Raw genomic sequence first — 19630 nt, forward strand, 5'->3', positions numbered from 1 at the left:
GCTCAACACCTTTCTACATTTAAAACAAATGTCTAGCTCCCGTCAGTGGAGCCAGCAGGGGTAGTGGGAGCCTTGGGGCTTCACCTACAGCCCTCAATGAAATGGAGCTTGTGGGTGCAACAGGTAGGCACCAACTAAAACATATCAAAGTGACTGGCTCCCATTGTAGCCCCCAACATTAAAAAAAGGTGTGGGTGCCCCAGGTGGGCATGTGGGTACCTGGACACCCAAACAAAGGTATACTATAAAAGGTGAATAATAAATGAGGGATCCTGCTGCTAATATATTATTCACAGCTCCACTAAAGGGCACCCTATAATGCCCTGCAAGGGCTCATTGTTTTCATATTTGGAGTTTGATGGTGTTACTGAAAGAGGGAAGGGTACCACTAAGCCTTTTTATTTTAATGCTGTCCGGTGCTGCAGGGTGTGCAGAGCCTTCTAGCAACATTAAAAATTATTAAGTTTCTTGCAAGCTCATCATATTTTTTAACTACAACTCATACCCTCACCATGCACAGCTAATTAGCTCACATATTACATTACTTATGACATGTTCTATGGCATCACTGATAAGATCACTTCAACACATGAAATAACATCTTTGATAATGACAGTGTGCATGGTTGGGGTGCTAGTTATAGTTACTTTAGGACATAATTTATAGTTACAGATAACAATACCTGATGAATTTCAGTGGTTTAGTTAGTTTAAAATAATATGTTTTAACTGATAGTCACTTCTAAGATTAATGTCTTTTCCGCCTTTTGTTTTTCAGTGAATTTCTAAGGTTGTTTTTATGATGTAAAGTAAGATATCATTACAATCCCTTACTATAATGTAAATTTAACATTTAACCTATGTTTTTTCCAGTGAATGAATTAATATGTGTGTGTGTGTGTGTGTGTGCACGTGTATATGTTAGACCTGACAGTCTTAGGGTGGTCACCCCCAACTCTTTGCCTGCCTCCCTCCACTTTTTGACACTGTTTGTGCTGGTTTTAGGACTCTGCGCACTTTACCATTGCTAACCAGTGCTAAAGTGCATATGCTCTCTCACTTAAAGCATGGTAACATTGGTTCATACCCAATTGGCATATTTGGTCTACTTGTAAGTCCCTAGTAAAATGCACTACAGGTACCCAGGACCTTTAGATTTAATGCTATTAGTGGGCCTGCAGCACTGGTTGTGCCACCCACAAAAGTAGTCCCTTGACCATGTCTCGGGCCTGCCACTGATGGGCCTTTGTGTGCAGTTTCACTGCCACTTCGACGTGGCATTTAAAAGTACTTGCCAAGCCTTAAACTCCCCTTTTTCTACATATGTCACCCCTAAGGTAGGCCCTAGGTAACCCAAAGGGCAGGGTGCTGTGTAGGTAAATGGCAGGACATACATCTGTGAGTTTTATATGTCCTGGTAGTGGAAAACTCCTAAATTTGTTTTCCACTGCTGTGAGGCCAGCTCCTTTCATAGGCTAACATTAGCGCTGCCCTCATATATCAATTAATCAATCAATCAGTATTTGTAAAGCATGGCTACTCACCCGTGAATGTCTCAAGGCGCAGCTTGAGAGTGGTAGATTCTGATTAGAAACGAGTAGACAGGTCATATATAGAATGGTAATACAAAATCCTGCTGACTGGTGAGGTTGAATTTTATATTACTACTTTAGAAATGCCACTTTTAGAAAGTGAGCATTTCTCAGCACTTAAAAACCTTCTGTGCCTTACAGCCTTACTCCAGTCCATGTCTGGACTGGGCTAGTTGACAGCTCCCTTGTGCATTTCACCCAGACAACCACAAACACAGGATGCTCAGTCACACCTGCACACATCTGCATGCAGGATGGGTTGTCCTGGGCTTGAAGGGTGGAGGGCCTGACACTTACATTTCAAAGGACAGTGGATTGCCCTCACACAGTGGACTGCCAAACCCCCTACTGGGACCCTGGCAGACAGGATTGTACTGAAAGGTGACCTTGTGCACTTCACAACCACTCTTTGAAGTCTCCCCCACTTCAAAGGCACTTTTGGGTATATAAACTGGGTCCCTGACCCTACCAACTTCGACACTTCTTGGGACAGACACTCTGCACCAGAACCTGCAACCTGCATAAAGAAGCTGCCTGGCTGCCCAAAGGACTCACCTGGACTGCTTTGCTGTAAGGGACTGCTGCCTTGCTGTTGCCCTGCTGCCTTGATGGCCCCTGGCTCTACTGAGAAGTGCTCTCCAAGGGCTTGGATTGAGGTTGCCTCCAATTTCCTGAAGTCTCAGAGCCAAAAAAGTCTTCATCCCTGCAATGAAACTCCTTGTGTGGCGAAAATCGACGCACAGCCTGCCGGAATTGATGCACAGCCTACCCAGAGGTGAGAAAACCACTGCATCGCGGAACCAGAACAATGCAACCCGGCACTCCTGACTGGAGATGGATGCAGTGCCAGCACTGCGACTGGAAATTCGACGCACAGCCCACCAGATCAACGCAAAGCCAAGCCGGAATGACCCAGAACGACTTCCTGCGTAAGGAATTGACACAGTGCCTACTGTGCAGCAGAAACTCTGACGCTTCGCCCACTGGCTCGACGCAGCACCTGGCCTTCACCCGGCACACCCAGGATTTCCACGCATCGCCCCTGGGTGTCAAAAGACTCCGCATCGCAAAAGAGGATTCAAGCCTGCATGCCGGAATTCAACGCAAAGCCATTGCCGCTTGGAAAAGATTTGACGTATCGTCAGTGTGCGCCCGGAAATCCAATGCACACCTACCTTCTTCAACACATTTCCTCCTCTGCGGTCCTTGTGCATGTAATGTTGACGCAAACCAGGTACTTTGTGCTTACAAGAGACTATTGTTGCTTTTAAGAATTAAAGATTCTACTTATCATTACAAAAGTGATATTTCAACTTGTGATCTTGATTGTTTTGACCTTAATTTAATCAGATAAATATCCTATATTTTTCTAAACCTGTGTGGTGTCTTTTTGTGGTGATCTCACTGTGTTATTGCATGATTTATTGCACAAATACTTTACACATTGCCTTCCAAGTTAAGCCTGACTGCTCAGTGCCAAGCTACCAGAGGGTGGGCACAGGATAATTTGGATTGTGTGTGACTTACCCTGACTAGGATTGTGATCCCTATTTGGGCAAGGGTGTATACCTCTGCCAACTAGAGACCCAATTTCTAAAACTATATTTGAAATAAGATAACTTAATTTAACACTTTTAACACTTTTTTCTATTGATTTATATTTTAAGTCCATTCCTCCATTTTTTTGTATGAAAAGGTGTTGCATTCCCAGTAGTTGGCCATGTGTGGTTCTGGACTTATTGCAGGTCTGTTTTGACAACTCTTTTGGGTATTTGGGACTGTTTCTAATCCCCTCCTGTTTTATTATAAGTAATTTCCATTTTTCAGCCACTCCTCCCTGAATTCCCAGCATAGAAAATATAGGAGAGGTATCAGCATGTAGGTTTGTGAATAGCATTTTGAAATATATGAGCAGTACTATTGTAGTGATACTAAACACACTACAGACTGCTGTTTGTTAATAGGTACCATAGAGCTGCACATTAAAAAGAATAACAATTGCATTACAAACACTTTTGCAAGGTACAACCTAAACTGGCATATAGGTCCCCACATTTAGCAATTGATCCCATTAGTTAATTGGTGAACTTGTACTTGTGCTGCTTCTCATCCATGAGTTTTCCTTAAGTCCTATGTTGCTGCAGTAGTGTGTGCACTGCAGCTATTGTGGTAGAATGGTGTGATGGGGTGGAACTCTAGCAATTGTGCTATGGTATTGTGGTTCTGGTAACCATATAAATCAGTTAAAGCCCTGTAGTATGTTGTTGGCATCAACCTTGAACCACCATTATTTTGTGCAATGTTTCATTTTGATGTGCTAATAAAGTACCTTTTATTTAACTAAGATAAACATTGGGCTGGACAGTATGTTATTGTTTTTTTAATGTTCACTTCTGTGCCTCTGTTCTTCATACTATCTTCTTGATAAGCCTCTGACTACTTGCCCTTGTCACCCTGAGTTACGCCAGGACACCTGAATAGAGGGACCCCAATCACCACCGTTGTGGCCCAGAAGCATACCGCCCTGTGGACCCACCAAACAGGATTTAACACTTTTACATCTCAGTGGGGGAGGCTTAACAAGTTGAAAGCTGCCACAAAAGAAAATGTACTAAAAAAGGGCTCTCTATTAAAATTATTCAACTTGATACTGCTTGCGCACTGTGAAGGTAAAATGGAATTCAATTAACCAACCATAAAATCAAAAATATCAATATTACATTGATCCTAAACTATCAGTATTACTCTAAACTGAATTAAATGTTGAATCCCATGAACCCATATTTCAAAGCAAATTACCAGAAGGACTATTATAATTAAAGTATTCACTTAAGAGGAAAGAGCTAGTACCTGCACTCTAGGATTCACATGGAAGCAATTCTTCAGTGAAAACTTTCTTAGACATTTTGAAAATGAGAAAAGGTAATAATACATGCATATAAAATAAGCTAATAGTAAAAGGTGTTTAAAGAATGGGGTGTGTCAGCTGCTGTATTTCCCGTAAATATCTCTCCGCCATGTATAAACTACACTGACAGCCGTGTGGAGTAAAGGCCATTAGAAGCTGACCCCTAACTTGCCCACTTGACTTAGATAGGAGGAATGAGTGGTAAATATTCACTGCCTGTCACCGCCAGGAAAATCTTGCTGGTATATGGTAGAAAAAACTGCCAAATGCTCCCTTCGCCATGGGAGATGACTTCTATGGCGAAGGAAACATTGTTTTTTGTATTTTCAAAAAGTAAGTCCCATTTCTGAATTTTTTTGTTGAAAATAAAAAAAAAGGCAATTGTCTGGTGCAGGGCTCCTTTATTTTTACAGAGCCCTGTTTCGATCAGCAAAATGCATTGAAAGCACCTGCAGTCACTGTAACTTATTCTGTCACCCTGGTGAAACAATGAGCCAAGAAATAAATCTGGTCTTATAATCAAGTAATACAGTGGTATACAACATATGTTAAATTTAGCTACTTCATAAACATTGACCAAATCTTTAATAAAAGAAAAGAAAAAGAAAAAAAAACACTATGAATTACATATAATGAAAATCAATTATAAAAGAAACAAACCGTAGCTCACAAAGAGTAAAACAAGTTAATATGAAATCAGACTAGTTCCTCTGAGTAGTATCACTATTCTGTATTTTAGCACTATTTCCACGATCTGCAATGTCCAAAATATATATAAAAATACTATTGTGGATACACATATGTCTACAGAGAAACACCAATTCAGAAATCAAACATACCCAAAAAGACTTTGGGCCTCATTACAACCCTGGTGGTCAAAGACCACCAGGGCTGTTTTGGAGATTGTACCGCTAACAGGCTGGCGGTACAATCTTGCAGATTACGACCGCGGTGGAAGCGCTGCAGTCGCACCGCCGGGACCGGCGGTTCACCGCCATGGTTGTCCTGGCGGTTTTAATCTGCCAGGGCAGCCCTGCCCAGGGGATTACGAGTTCCCTTCCCGCCAGTCTGTCCATGGCGGTAGAGACCAGTCTGCACAGCAAACAGTGAAAAGCACGACGGGTGCAACTGCACCCGTCACACCGCCGGCTCCATTAGGAGCTGGCTCCCATGTTGCGGCCCAGCGGGGATGTCAAAATGGGGCCGGCGGGAGTGCGGCCACATTGGCGGCCGCACGCCCGCCAAGATTGTAATGAGGCCGTTTGTGTATGAACATTTCTTTATGTTTTGAGTCCAATACAAACTTTCTAAAACTGGGCCAATTTGCACACATGCAAGATCCACCTGTGAATAAGAGGCTTTAGGTGGATTTCCCGTTTTAAGATCAAATTCATTTTGTGGACATCAGATCTCGTAAAATGGATTGTTTTTGATAACTGTTTAATCTTTACAAGCTAGCAATATCAATTAACAAAATTTCCCCTGGAAGTATGGGTAAAGGAAAGGCTATCACAAATTGTATTCTATCACAAAATCTTCTCACCATTCAGTAACATTAGGGCAATCAAGACACATACGAATACATGTGAAATCTGACATCTCCATCAATACCCCTTTCTTGCAAGCCAAATATTTGAATGCATTTTGGTTGTTTTTTTGTCTTTTTAAGTGGTAAACTGATAATATATTATTATTCTTTGTAGAACAGATGACATCTTATATTGCACCTTGTCTTCGCACATCCACAGAACATATTTTTCTCCAAGACATCACAGAATTGAAACTTAATCCACTATTTTAAATATTTTTTCAAAACACAATAGTATCTTCAGCCTATTCATGCAGAAATAAAATAGATCTCTTTTACTGACACCACATTAATGTAGATTGTAAGTTGTGTTCGAGGACAGAGCAGAGCTTCATCAATTTTACCAACCACAAACCATCTGCATAGTCAGAAAACATGTTTGTTGGATAGGAAAGATGGTCTGGCGCAAAGACAGGTTGTATCATAATAAAATTTATACTAATTTCAGAATTTAAGAAAGCTGATAAATATGCCTATTTAAGCTAATCATTTAAAGGTTGATTATATGCAATTATTTGCCTCCAAACACGTTCCATTGGTCATAATAATAAGCATAGCAAGCAATGAAAGCAGAGTACTAGGAAATATACAACTTCTTAACTTTAAAACTCTATATTCCTGTTATTGGATGAATGTCAATCCACAGTTTCCATACATATGCATCACAAAACCTCAAGGGGTATTTGGTACTCAAGGGTCTAATGTCATAAGAAACACAGTACAGTAAAAGTAGTCAATTTAATATATGACAGAAACGGTGATGATATTGAATGTAATGGCCCTGGGATCAAAATGTCAGTCAGATAGATATGTCAGAAGGCAACAATTAAAAGAAGAAAAGTGTTTCCCATCTGGGTATTAATCTCGGCGTAATTTATTGGAAAATTGTGAAATTGAACTGTCTCTCATGTGTGCTGTCCGTATGTTATTTGTAAGACCAACAATTGAGGGGTTTTTCTGTTAACAATCATCACTTTGGTGGAATCCGAGCATTACCCATTCAGCAGTTTAAGATTGTTTCAAAGTTTGTACTTTTGAGCTAAGTAATCGATAATTGCATACATAATTGTATAGATTTAATTCAAAACTGTAAACATACTACATGTTCTAAATCTTGGACTCTATAAACAAAATGTGACAAAATGTGTTGTTTACTTACACAGAAGACATGAAGGATGATTGCCCCATGACTTCTAGCTTCATTTGAAAATATGTCATTGGGGAATTCATGTAGCGCTGGAAGACAAAGAAAGAAATAGAGATTTACCACATTGGGAAAGTGTTATCTATCATATTATTCTTCTAGAATATAAATAATAAAAAGCATAAGTTGGGTTAAATATAGCTTGTAAATATCAGTAATGGGCTGGGATATTTCTTTTGTTTCAGTCTTCATCACAAGAGACACTTCTGTCTGCGTCTCATTGGTTAAGTTTGCCTGTTTTATGTCTTATAAGGACACCAAAGCAGCTCTCATGAAGGTAAGAGCTATATTATACCAGAATCAAGATGAATGTATAGTTTTTGTCCTCCCAGTGCTCTATGGCATAGTATCTCCAGGGTCTTCCAATGGAAGTAGAAGAGCACTACTCCTATGGCGCTGGTTTTTATAGCATCCCACACACACAACTGAAACAGTTTTTTTATTCTTTCTAGAGGCCTTCACTTGAGGAGTTCTATTTGCCAATCCTCAGTCTCTGACCATTGTTATGCAATTACTATCGAATCAGGTGACTCTTCAAATTAGACCTAGAGTGAAAGCAAGACTGTTTCAATGCAAACCTGATAACATAACATAAAAGAACAGAAACAACATAACGTAATAATGATAACATGACATTGCTTATATCTCACTTGCCGTTTGCACAGATCAGAATACAGCAAAGTCACCCTAAGCCAAGCTTAACAGAAAAATGGATCCAGCAATGCTGACCTCTATTTTCACATCAGACAAAGAGGTGGGGATTAGAGAAAAGGGTGAGCAGCCAGAAAAAAAACAGATCCATAAGTGTGACAATGGAATAGCATCTTTGGGTGTCTGTCAGTTAATGGCTAAAGGATGCCTGTTAGAGAGAAATAAATCGGTTTGACACCAACCTCAGAAGTTGAAATGAAAAATAACAATGGTATTGAAAAGTTTACAGGAAAGTACAAAAATAATCAAAAAAGTGAAGTTCAAATAGAGTTGGCAAACACTTATAAGCCTAGTGACAAGCTGAAGGGTAACAGTTTATACTTGAAGCCTTAAAATAATTTCTGTGCAGTGCCCTCGAGGTGAAAACTACAGGTACACAGCTCAGAACATTTTTATTTGCTGCAATTCGTTTTTGCCAAAAGTCAGATGAGGACAGCCAAAGCTGGGAGAGTCAAAACTTAACGGAAATAAAGGTTGCATGTAATAGCCGGTACACATAACCTAAGATACAAAGATGCTTAATAATTGAACCATAGATATGTTTCATACCAAATTGGGTCCACAGTCACTTAATCACTATTTTCTTTTGATAAATGCAAAAAAACAATGGATGGAAGATTTGACAAGTGGGCGGCAATCATTTCCAAACTAGTCTTAGCCATGCCCAAAAGGGACAAGTCATTTCCTTCCCTCTCATGAGACCACAGGAAATTGTTACATCAATAGAAATTATAGGAAAGAGAACAAATCACCACACTTTTCACAGGTGGGTGAGAGGGTAGCTGAAGCAATGTGAGTGTTAGGAAAACACACATTTAAGTGAAAGAAGAAATGATTAATAAAATTAATTGAAATACGTCTCAATTTTGCTAAACCTAAAAGGGCATATTTTACTCACTGGAACATATTACAACTCCGAGTACCAGGGCAGGATCGCAAAAGTGAACACTTGAAGTATTAATCGAAGGTATTGCCTCTGTCACAGTTTTGGGCTAGCTGAATAACTGGCGCACTGGTATTCTACCTGTTTAGACTGTGTTAAATGGCTTTTGTCACTGAAACCCACAGGAATGTGTTGCTTTTGACTGGAAAAGTAGCAGTGTTTGCTGGCACGTCTAAAGTAATCAGCGAGCACAATCCGAAACAACATAGTAATATAACAAGAACACAATAGGAACACAAAACAAATGCAGGGCAGGGTGCCAGAAAACAAAACAGAACTAAACACAAAAAACACAGTACACGTAATAAACCAATGCACTGTTGCAGCACGCACAACAGTAGAGAAATAACATATCACATCAACATCACAACTAAATGTAATATAACTGTTACGCACACATATGGTTCTCATACATCACTACCTCCACAAATCTGTTTTAATGTGCTGATAAACGTTCTTTTTACCAAGCACTGCCTTCTTGACACCAAATGCCGTATAACAGAATCGATCAAATGTTTTGTGATCTGGCCCCACGTTCTATTTTTAAATGTCTACTGACACTTCCATTCAGGATTTACCTGATTATATCTAAATTAACCAATTTTGCTCTCAACCACATTTGCTCTTGTTTTTTTCTAAATTATCATTCAGAATCTTTGTATTTTGCATTAACATACATTGACTTTTTCACGCCATGCAGAGGACAGAGCAATTAGCTGGTGTATATGGTTAGCCCATCTGTTGGATGAACAGCTGAGAAAAATGTTTTCTATTCCTGTATAGGTATTTTTTTTTTAAATAAAAACTTTTAGAACACTATAGTGAAGATCAATAAGCCACTTTAATGCTATATTTCTGATCCCCGAAAGGTTTAAAAGAAAACTGGAGGAGAAAAAATGAAGTGAGAAAATATGACTATTCTCGATAGCAGCCTTTAGATACCTCAACTTTTTGCTCCACTTGGGATCATCTGGAAAAGATGTTACAGGAGGACCATTTCAAATTCAACTGTCCTCTTTATTTATACATTTCCTTCATTTTGGGTATACTCTACTCATCTGCTTTTCTCTTTCTTTTGGTGTTTTAGGCGACAATCTCATTGCAGTGAGAAAGCATCAGGGTAAAATATTAGTACAAATTACTACAAATATTTTCTCTTTTTTGTCTCCACCAAGACCTCCTCTTTAAACAGTGCTCTTGATCCGCTCTCAACCCATAGTCTCACCTTCACCTAAGCCACCAAACATTTTACCAGCAACGACCTAGAACCCTACAGATAAACTTGGAAACATTACATTAGTGTAGTATTCTATTGCGTTATTTTCTTTTCTCTTACAGTCCCTGAGATATCTTCCCAAGCACCTATCCAGTGATGAGCTGGAAGTTGTAATTTACCTGTTTGACTTCATGCTAAGCCGTTGACATGTAGAGAGTGACCCTTTCTAAGAACCTTCCTAACAATTTACCTTTCCTTGTTCTTTGCAATAGACCACTTAGTATGCATTTCTGTTTTATCACTACAATGCTAATATTCAACGGTTTGCGGGCAAGCAGTTACCAATAGCCGTAGGTCCTAAGGTTTTCCCCAACAATTTCGTTTTCAGCTACTAACAAAATAAGTCATCATTTTCAGCGATCCTTATTTTGTGACAGATTTCTAACTTCATTTAAATTTATTGAAAGAAGGATTACAAGTGAGAATTACAAATGCATTGCAGACTGCTCAGGAGGGCGTGTGATGCTGGATATTTTGCACTAAATATGTTCCTAATAATTCTGTAAATCTTAAAATCTTAGAAAATGCCTAACAAAAGGTGATGGTCTGGCACCTGCAGAGATTTTCTCACAGTGAACAGTTGTGGGTGGTCACGACCGTTCACAGCGAGAAAGCTGCCGCTACAGTAGAAAATCTATTCGAGCAGCAGCAAAATCATCTCAAGTAGCAGCGCCTTCTGGTGTACCTTGTGGTGAAGTTTGTGCTTTTTTTAAGCATGTAACAAGCTCTCTGAACTAAAAATCAGCATGAGCGGCATGGTATGCCAATTCCACCTGTTCAAGGAACTCTGTGGAATATTGCGGCGTTTTAATATAACTGTGGAATTCCACAGAGTGAAACTCCACAAGTGCCATCCACCCCTACAGTTTTGTGAACACACACACCTAAATTATTCAACAAAGTATGACCAGGCGGGATGCACCCTCAAGAAAATGGGTGTGTTAATGCCCATGCAGTATTAGCACATTATGAGCAATACTGATTCAGGAGACCTCCAGCAATGACATAACAGTAGCAAGGCAGTCAATGTAAGGTGCCATGGGGGTACTGCTGCAAATATAAACCTTAAATTTTTATTAAGAAAGGTTATAAAAGCTTTATTCAGTGGCACAATGAGAAGCTAATGAAATGGAGAGAACACGGAGATCAGTGCTGTGAATAGGTTCAGCGAAGCTTGTGTTTAGCCGTTTCTCAGAGCTGGACAGAATGGTTTGGCAGCAGAAGAACGATGAGGGAATTTAATCCTAAAATATCAGAGACTGCCAGTGCCGGCTCAGCAGTCAAGCCACATCCAGCTCTTGATAACTAAGAGCAACATTCCCATCAATCAACAATCCTTTCTCCCAGCTCGGCAGCTGTGAATATTGCATCTTGAGGGAACTTTGGCAGACTGCTTAGTTTTTGTTATGCTGCCACAGTTGAGTGATATCTGTCAATGCTTATTTTGTAATATATATATATATATATATGTTTGTTTGTAAAGTATGGGCATGGGCATGTTGTGCCCCTCAGATCCTGCCACTCCAACTACAAGGATGTGAAATTACATATATATGAGGGGCACAACATGCCCATGCACATACTTTTTTTAATTTAAGATCAACAGTCCCCCTACTTTTTGTAAAAAAGACAATCGTCCCAAGACACTTAGGGCCATATGTACGAACACATTTTCCCATAGACACAGAATGGGTAAAACCCTTTGCTACATCTAGCCTTTAATTCTGACAGTTGACATGCATCAGCTGAAGTGTAAGGCAGGGAGTCTCCTGTACTCTGAAACTGAGGGAGGAAATGACAGATAAGCAAGCCTTCTTGTCAGAGGGCCTGCTTCGCTGAAAGAAAAGTAAATGTGAGCATTTGGTAAACCTTCAAATGTAAAGGCTACTTGGAAGCTAGAATTGCCATTAATTAACAGAATCTCTTGATGTTTCCTGATGATACAGATTTATTCTTTTTGAGTGGTATTGCAAGGTAGTTACCATCTGAGCTTTGAAGACCATCATAAGAAATATATGCACTACATACAGTCAGGGTATTACTGAAATGTATATATTTTGGAAGCATTTTTTAATCTCATTTGTTTGCGCATTTTACAGCAGCCTATAGTATGTGAAATGCAAGTTTAAAATAATGACTTACATATTCACAGTTCTTTCTGACACAGAGTGACCTTGAAGCACTAAACATAGGCAAGTATTCTCCACTGCACTGGCCAGGTTTCAGTTCTGTGGCCCTCTGGTAAAAACACACAGACCTCTGGAGTGCATTAACTAATAGAGGTTTCATAATGTATGATAGTGCATTTCTCACTGATTAAATTAACTTGCATTTAATTTTCATTTAAGATGTGTGTTATTGTATATGTAGTTATCTGAAGGTGAAAGTCCAGAAAAAGTTACAGAATATTTTGTGTTCTTTTAGCCACATGTTTGACCCCACTACCATTCTCATTCAGCCCTCTGCCCATTGCACACAGCATCAAAGTTCCCATACTATTTTTCATGCTCTTTGACTGCTGAGTTAAGACAGTGCTTTAGTCCAAACACTTTTTACCATCATATGATGAAGCCAGGTTTCTGGTTGCGGCAACTATCACAAAAATGTTTGGGCTTATTTGCTGTGTGGCATTTTGTTGTGGCAATGATGTGTTCAGTTGATTGTTGTGGTGCTTTGTTTTTGTGCTGTATAAGTGCAAAATGATGTAGTGCTGTACTGAGGTTGTTGTTTTGTGCTTTATTTTGACTATTGTTTTGTTTGTGGCCTTTTATGCTATAGTTGTGTTATGTTACTTTGTGCACGCTATTGTGTTATGTTCTGTGGCAAGACCTTGAATGTAGACGTCTATGTGATGACTGAGAAAATATGTAAAACTGATAATGCTCCATAAATCTATTCTGATAAAAAACTCTAAGATGTCTCTACTCACTCAATTACAACTTCATTCTGTCATGCCTACACGAGCCTCCTGAATACCCAAAGAAGGGGTTTGCTCTATTACCACTGTGATCTTATGTGCATGTAAATCCTTTAGCTGACCCTGTAATGCACATGGGAAATGGGGGTTTACACTTAATTGGAGATACTCATCCCTCTAAGACTTCAAGGGATTCATCAAATGATGCTTACAACCCTAAGTTAATGTGCAGCCACATAAGTTGAATTAACATGTCTAAGGCTCTGATTAGAAGTGGGCAGGATAATTCTAGTCCCCACTCACAGGAATCAGAATTATATGTTGTAAGAGTTTGCCACTCCTGGTAACTACCAGATACAATTAGGACTTCACACCATAATTTACCCCAGGTTCATATCAGCAGGTCAAACCTGCCAATATATTCTAGGGGAAAACTTCTTGTACATAATGAGACGTAGATGTTGGAGTGGAAAGCACAAAAATGCATGCTATGCTTCTTTTTCCTATTTGGTCCATATTGATAGCCACAGTAGCAAAAGGTGCAATTTGAAATAATCAGTAATGTAAAACATAGCCCTAACTCTGCGTGACACATGTAAGTCAAGGTGCAATTGGGTACAGCAAGCAAGTTCCTCAAAACCCCATTCTTTAATTTCGTCAAATAAGGATAATCTCACACATCGCAAAGTCCTGCGCTATAGGTGCTATAGGACCCATGGGCACTTTAGGCGGCAGTTTGGAGGCATTAAGCTTTATTCCTAGCCACCATTTCTTTGGGCGATTTAATCCCCAGCTTGGAAGTATAGCCAAAAGGTGCCTCAATTCTCCTTGCAGACTTAATGGACCTTACCTGCCCCAGTGGATTCCAACTACAGGCTTCATCAACTAGAACTCACAAGTAGGAAAAGGTAAGTGCAGACACAATTTCGGAGTTATTCACAATGTAAGCCTTATGCTTCATCCTTTTGGCACCATAGACCATGATATGGGTTTTGTTTTGGCTTATGGTCAAATCTAAATTGCCCATTAACCTAGACAAATGGCCCAACAACATTTGCAGCCCGCAGGGGTTCTGGTAACGAGTAGCACTGGTACAGAGTGAGTGCCTACGCGAGGTGAATCTACACACAAACCAGCCAGATATATCTCAAGGCTGTCAATGTAAACTAAAAACAGGAGGCGTGTAAGTGCACAACCCTACTATACACCTCTCACAAACGTAATTGCCTTAGTAGTTACCCCATCAGGGCCATGGTTAATGCTTGCAGTTAGCGCATTATGCAGTTGCCTGAGACAACAATCAATGTGATAATTCACTCCACACATGTGGGACACAATGTACCACAATTTAGATCTATTTACACAGTTAAATTTGCAACTCAGATTCATAAACACCAGATACAGGCTATCCTGCTTGGCCAGTAAGTACTTACTGATCACCAGATAGAGGTTAAGCCATTGGTCAATAGCACCATGACGCATGTAAAAACCAAACTGTAGGACAAAGAGCATATGACTCTCAACAGAGGCACCCCAAGATTGATATCACTCTTGAATAGGTCCACCGGAAGCCCATAAGCACCAAGCGCCTTGCCCCAGGACAGCTGTTTAGGGCAACTACCACATCTGTTACTTCAACATCCATACTTCTAGGATCCCCGCCCATGAAATTCCCACTCCCAACAGAAGAATCTATAGTAGAGGGTAAAGCAGAAAAAACATTTGTAATCAATAAACACCCTGGGTATCCTGGATAGAGTTGGCGGAATCTGAAGGTACATTCTTTAATTGCACATCTACACATCTAGGAGACATGAGAGAGCTGGGTGTTTCTTATCTTACATTTCCACAGCAGTACATAGAGGAGAACCAGAGCTGTGCTGCTCAGTAATCATAGCTAAGAGCAATAAAGTTTCAATGCAGTTCTCCCCCCTCAAAATCCTATGTGTCTTCCAGCTTATTACAATTACAACACACCCAGACACAAAGACAAACTGGTTTGGTCTGCATTTGAAACAGTCCCTTGGCCAACACGGCATATGTGTGAAATAAAATTCAATGTACTTCTGGAGAACAGTATATTAGCATGTAAATGCTTTCCGACATTTCCTTTATTTAGATGACAATTTAAACACTAAAACATATGTGCACTAATTAAAGATTGCCAAGAGCAAATTCGGTGTTCTCAGTTTCATCACCCTCTATGCCCAAATTGCCTTTCCCAGTCATTCTCCCTTAGTAAGAAGCTTTGACTTAGTTTTAGCTGTTTCAAATTTACTCATGTTCTCATAGTGGTTACAGGACATCTCAAAGAGCTGACAGATGCTTTAAAGTGTGAAGGTGATCGGAGAGCTCAGTGTTTCTGGACACTAACGGCTGAGATATTGCACATCAAAGATTTGAACACTTTCAGGGATGCCTAGTCCATCACCCTTCAAAGATTGGTAAAAAAGTGTTCTATTGACTAAGGCATTGATGCCTGAAATAGGCCCATGAGGGCAGTGTCCATGTCAGGTTTTCAGATATCCACACAATATGAATTTACACTGCGGAAGTTAAAAGGTAACTCTGTTACATAAACAGTGGAAATTCTGAAAGTTTTGCTTACTCAGGCCCTTTTGGACCCACGATTGGAACTACTGGAAAAGGGTTACCCCTTCCTGAAGTTGAAAGTCAGAGTGGGTGAACACAACTCTGAGGAAGGGAAATTTGACAAAAGGGCTTCTTGTTGAACAACATTACACTGTTCCTGGGATTGGAATTTCCCCTGCATTGTAAACAGCATGTACCCCTGCCCTGAGTGCCTAAATTTATGTGAACCTGATTATTAGAAATTGGATCTCTAGTTGGCAGAGCTATGCACCCTGTCCAAGTAGGGACCACAATCCTAGTCAGGGTAAGTCAGATACAAACCTGTGCTTACCCTCTGGTAGCTTGGCACAGAACGGTCAGGGTCAACTCAAGAGGCAACAGATGCCACAAAACGACTCCAGTCAAGACCAATAGAGAATATTTCTCTAAAAATAAAACAAGATGAAAATGACAAGGATCCAATAAATAGAAGTGAAAATAAATAAATGAATTTTTAAAGATTAAGGGCCTGATTTAGAGGTCGAGGGGGTTACTTAATCACAAATGTGACAGATATCCTGTGTGCTGTACTACAATTCCATTATAGCATATGGAAGTTGTAATACAGCAGACTGGATATCCATCACATTTGTGATGAAGTAACCCCTCCACCAAATTCTAAATCAGGCCCTAAATGTGAAAACAGTGCTTAGAAGTCACTAGAGGTCAATGGTTACCCTAGGTCCAAAGGGACCGGTGCAAATCCTAAATTCAAGCTGACCGCGATGGAGGGTAGGCCACCTACAGAACCCACGCAGGGTCTGCTGAAACAGTACCTTTGATGGAGCAAAGGATCTAGCTTGTAGGCAAAATGTGTCAGTTTTTGCAGAAATCATCTGCAAAACCCACTTCTGAGACCCATGATTGTAGGAGGCACCTAAGGCAAGGGTTGGGCTCATACTTAGCAGAGTCCAACAGAACCAGGAGAGTTGCAGGCATTCTTTGATGTCCCTGAAACTGAGGAGAATAGGGGGCAAGCCAACAAGACCTTGGAGATTCTTGGGTTCGAGGATGAAGAAAAAAGGTCCTGTCTTTCTCACTCCAGGGAAAAAGCAGCAGACAGCAGGCCAACAAAGCAAAACAAGTAGCAAAGTGGCATTCCCTCCTACAGCACATCACACAGCAAGCAGTAGGGTAACACAGCAATGCATTTGCAGATTGGCATTCCCTCCTGGCAGCACAGCAGTCCTTCTTCCTGGCAGAGTGTTGTTGGTTTCAGTAGAGTTCTGATTTGTTGGTGTTTGGGGTCATGTATTTAAACCCAAATGTGCATTTGAAGTGAGAGATATTTCAAAGAGGCCTTTGAAGATCACAGGATCCCTGCCTTTCCTTTCCTGGCTCCAGATACTCTATAGGGGATTATGCAGCCTGTTAAAAATGGGGTCTCTAGTTGGCAGTGGTTTGCCCCTGCCCAAGTAGGCACCCTCACTCTAGTCAGGGTAAGGGGGTCACACAGCTAAGGTAGCTCCTGCTCACTTCATTTGTAGCTTAGTTCAAGCAGTTAGGCTTATCTCAGAAGCAATGTGTGAAGTATTTGTTCACACACACAGTAACAAAGTGAAAACACCACAAAAGTACTCCACACCAGTTTAAAAAACTGTCAATATGTATCTGAGTAAAACAAGACTGAAATGACAAACATTCTACATACACAAGTAAAGATACACATTTTTAAAGACTAAGGCCCTCATTATGACATTGGTGGGTAGCGGAGGTGTCATACCGCCATTAGGCCACACCAGCAGCCTAAACCCCACGGCTCTATTTTTAGTTCCTCGCTGGGCCTGCGGGCGGAAACAGGGTTTCCGCCTGCCTGCCCAACGGGGAACAGGGCCTTAATATTGCAGCTGGCTCCTAATGGAGCCGGCGGCAATGTGGTTGTGCAGCGGGTGCAGCAGCACCTGTCGCGCATTCCACTGCCCGTAATTCGGGCAGTGGAATGCTCGATGGGCTGTGCATGGGAGCCCCTGCCCATGCCAAATACATGGGCATTGTAGAGGCCCCCAGGAACCCCACAAGTCCCCCATCCTGCCAGCCATTTGTCATGGAAAGGCTGGTAGATGGGGACTCTTAATCCCCAGGGAAGCGCTGCCCTGGTGGATTACAACCGCAGGGACTGCCAGCCTGTCGACTGCCACTGTCACTCTGGTGGTCTGGTGACCGCCAGGGTCGTAATGCTCCCCTAAATCTTAATATAGTGTTTAGAAACAATAGCTTCAACTGGGGCTAGCATGACATCTTGAGTCGTTCCGAACAGTCTGATGCCACTCACGAGTAAGTGTGGGCTGGTTACGGAGTCACATGGACCCAAGGTACAGTACCTTGGGAAACTTTGAGGAGCCTAAGACATTGCATGGAGTCAGGGAGATGAGGCATCTCACGAGCTGGTACGGTGCCAGTCCCTTACTGCTACTGTAGAGGTGAGGCATTGGTTCATTACTGCTAGGCAGTGGATGTAAGAGGTCAGTTCCTTACGGTTGCAGGGGAGGTGATCCAGCATCAGTAGCGAGGTGTTGGTTCCTTTCGACAAGCAGGTCTAGACATGTGGCATTGACTTTGCAATGTTGCGATCACACCACGGGGCCACCAGTGCTGCGGCGGAGTCTGGTGCCATGATACAGCACTCTGGACTCGCTCTGTGATGGGGCTTCGGAGGCGCTGTGGCAGCAGTGGGACTGCGGCATCAGTCGCATTCGGTGCACTCACCAGGGATCACTGCTCCAGTGCAGGCAGCAGCACGGGGTCAGAGACTGGCGCTCGTTCTAAAGTCGTTCTGGAGGTTGATGTACTTGTTTCTTCCTCGTTACATCAGAACTCACTCATAAGGGACAGAGAACTGAATATGGCACCACTTGGGAAATCAGGACTCTCAGCAAGTGCCTCAGTGGAGTCTTTGATGTTTCTGAGACATCTTAGCAGGAGGCAAGATCAGTCCAAGCCCTTGGAGAACCTTTGGAAGCTGGATAAAGAAAGCAAAGTCAGGTCCTTTCACTCCCAGGACAGAAGCAGCCAGCAGTAGGCCAGTACAGCTAAGCAACAAGCAGTGGCAGTCCCTTCAACAGAATCCTGCTCTGCTTCCTAGTAGGATGGCCTCTGTTCAGAAGGATTCTAACTATGTGGTGTCAGAAGTCCAGCATATATACCCATTTCTGTCTTTGAAATAGACAAACTTCAAAGAGAAGTCTTTGTAGTGCACACGACCCCACCTTTTCATGCCCTGGCCCCAGACACACTCCAGGGGGTTGGTGACTGATTGTGTAAGGGAAGGCACAGCCCTATTCAGGTGCAAGTGTCAGCTCCTCCCACCACTCTAGCTCAGGAAGACCCATCAGAATATACAGGGCACACCTCAGCTTCCTTTGTGTGACTGTCTAGAGTGATTTCACAAACAGCCTAACTGTCATCCTGACCCAGATGTTTTATTCTATCGACAGGCAGAGGCACAGAATGGTTAAGCAAGAAAATGCCCAATTTCTACTTTCTAACGTGGCATTTTCAAACTTACAATTCAAAAAGCAACTTCACCATAATATGTATTTTTAAATTGTGAGTTGAGATACGCCACACTCTATCTCTGTCTGCTACCAAAGGAAATCACACTTAAAAGATATTTCAAGGGACTCCCCATGTTACCCTATAGGAGAGATAGGTCTTCCAGTAGTGAAAAAAGGAGTATTTCACTATCAGGACATGTAAAACACACCAGTACATGTCCATGTCCTACTTTTAAATATACTGCACTGTGCCCATGAAGCTGCCTTAGGCCTACATTAGAGGTGACCTACATATAGTGAAAGGGAAGGTTTGGGCCTGGCAAGTGGGTGCACAATTCAGTTTTAAACTGCACATACAGGCACTGCT

General features: G+C 41.4%; 1 protein-coding gene across 2 annotated transcripts in view; it reads right to left on the reverse strand.

Moving 5' to 3' along the window:
• The window catches only part of SLC24A3 (solute carrier family 24 member 3), a 1392829-nt gene that overhangs the window by 793020 nt on the left and 580179 nt on the right, over positions 1 to 19630 (reverse strand). For both annotated transcript variants that reach the window (XM_069234727.1, XM_069234728.1), the window contains exon 3: positions 7247 to 7323. In XM_069234727.1, the coding sequence (XP_069090828.1) occupies positions 7247 to 7323 (77 nt within the window). The remainder of the gene's footprint in view (positions 1 to 7246; positions 7324 to 19630) is intronic.

Source organism: Pleurodeles waltl, chromosome 5, assembly GCF_031143425.1.
Source record: "Pleurodeles waltl isolate 20211129_DDA chromosome 5, aPleWal1.hap1.20221129, whole genome shotgun sequence".
Lineage (NCBI taxonomy): Eukaryota > Metazoa > Chordata > Amphibia > Caudata > Salamandridae > Pleurodeles > Pleurodeles waltl.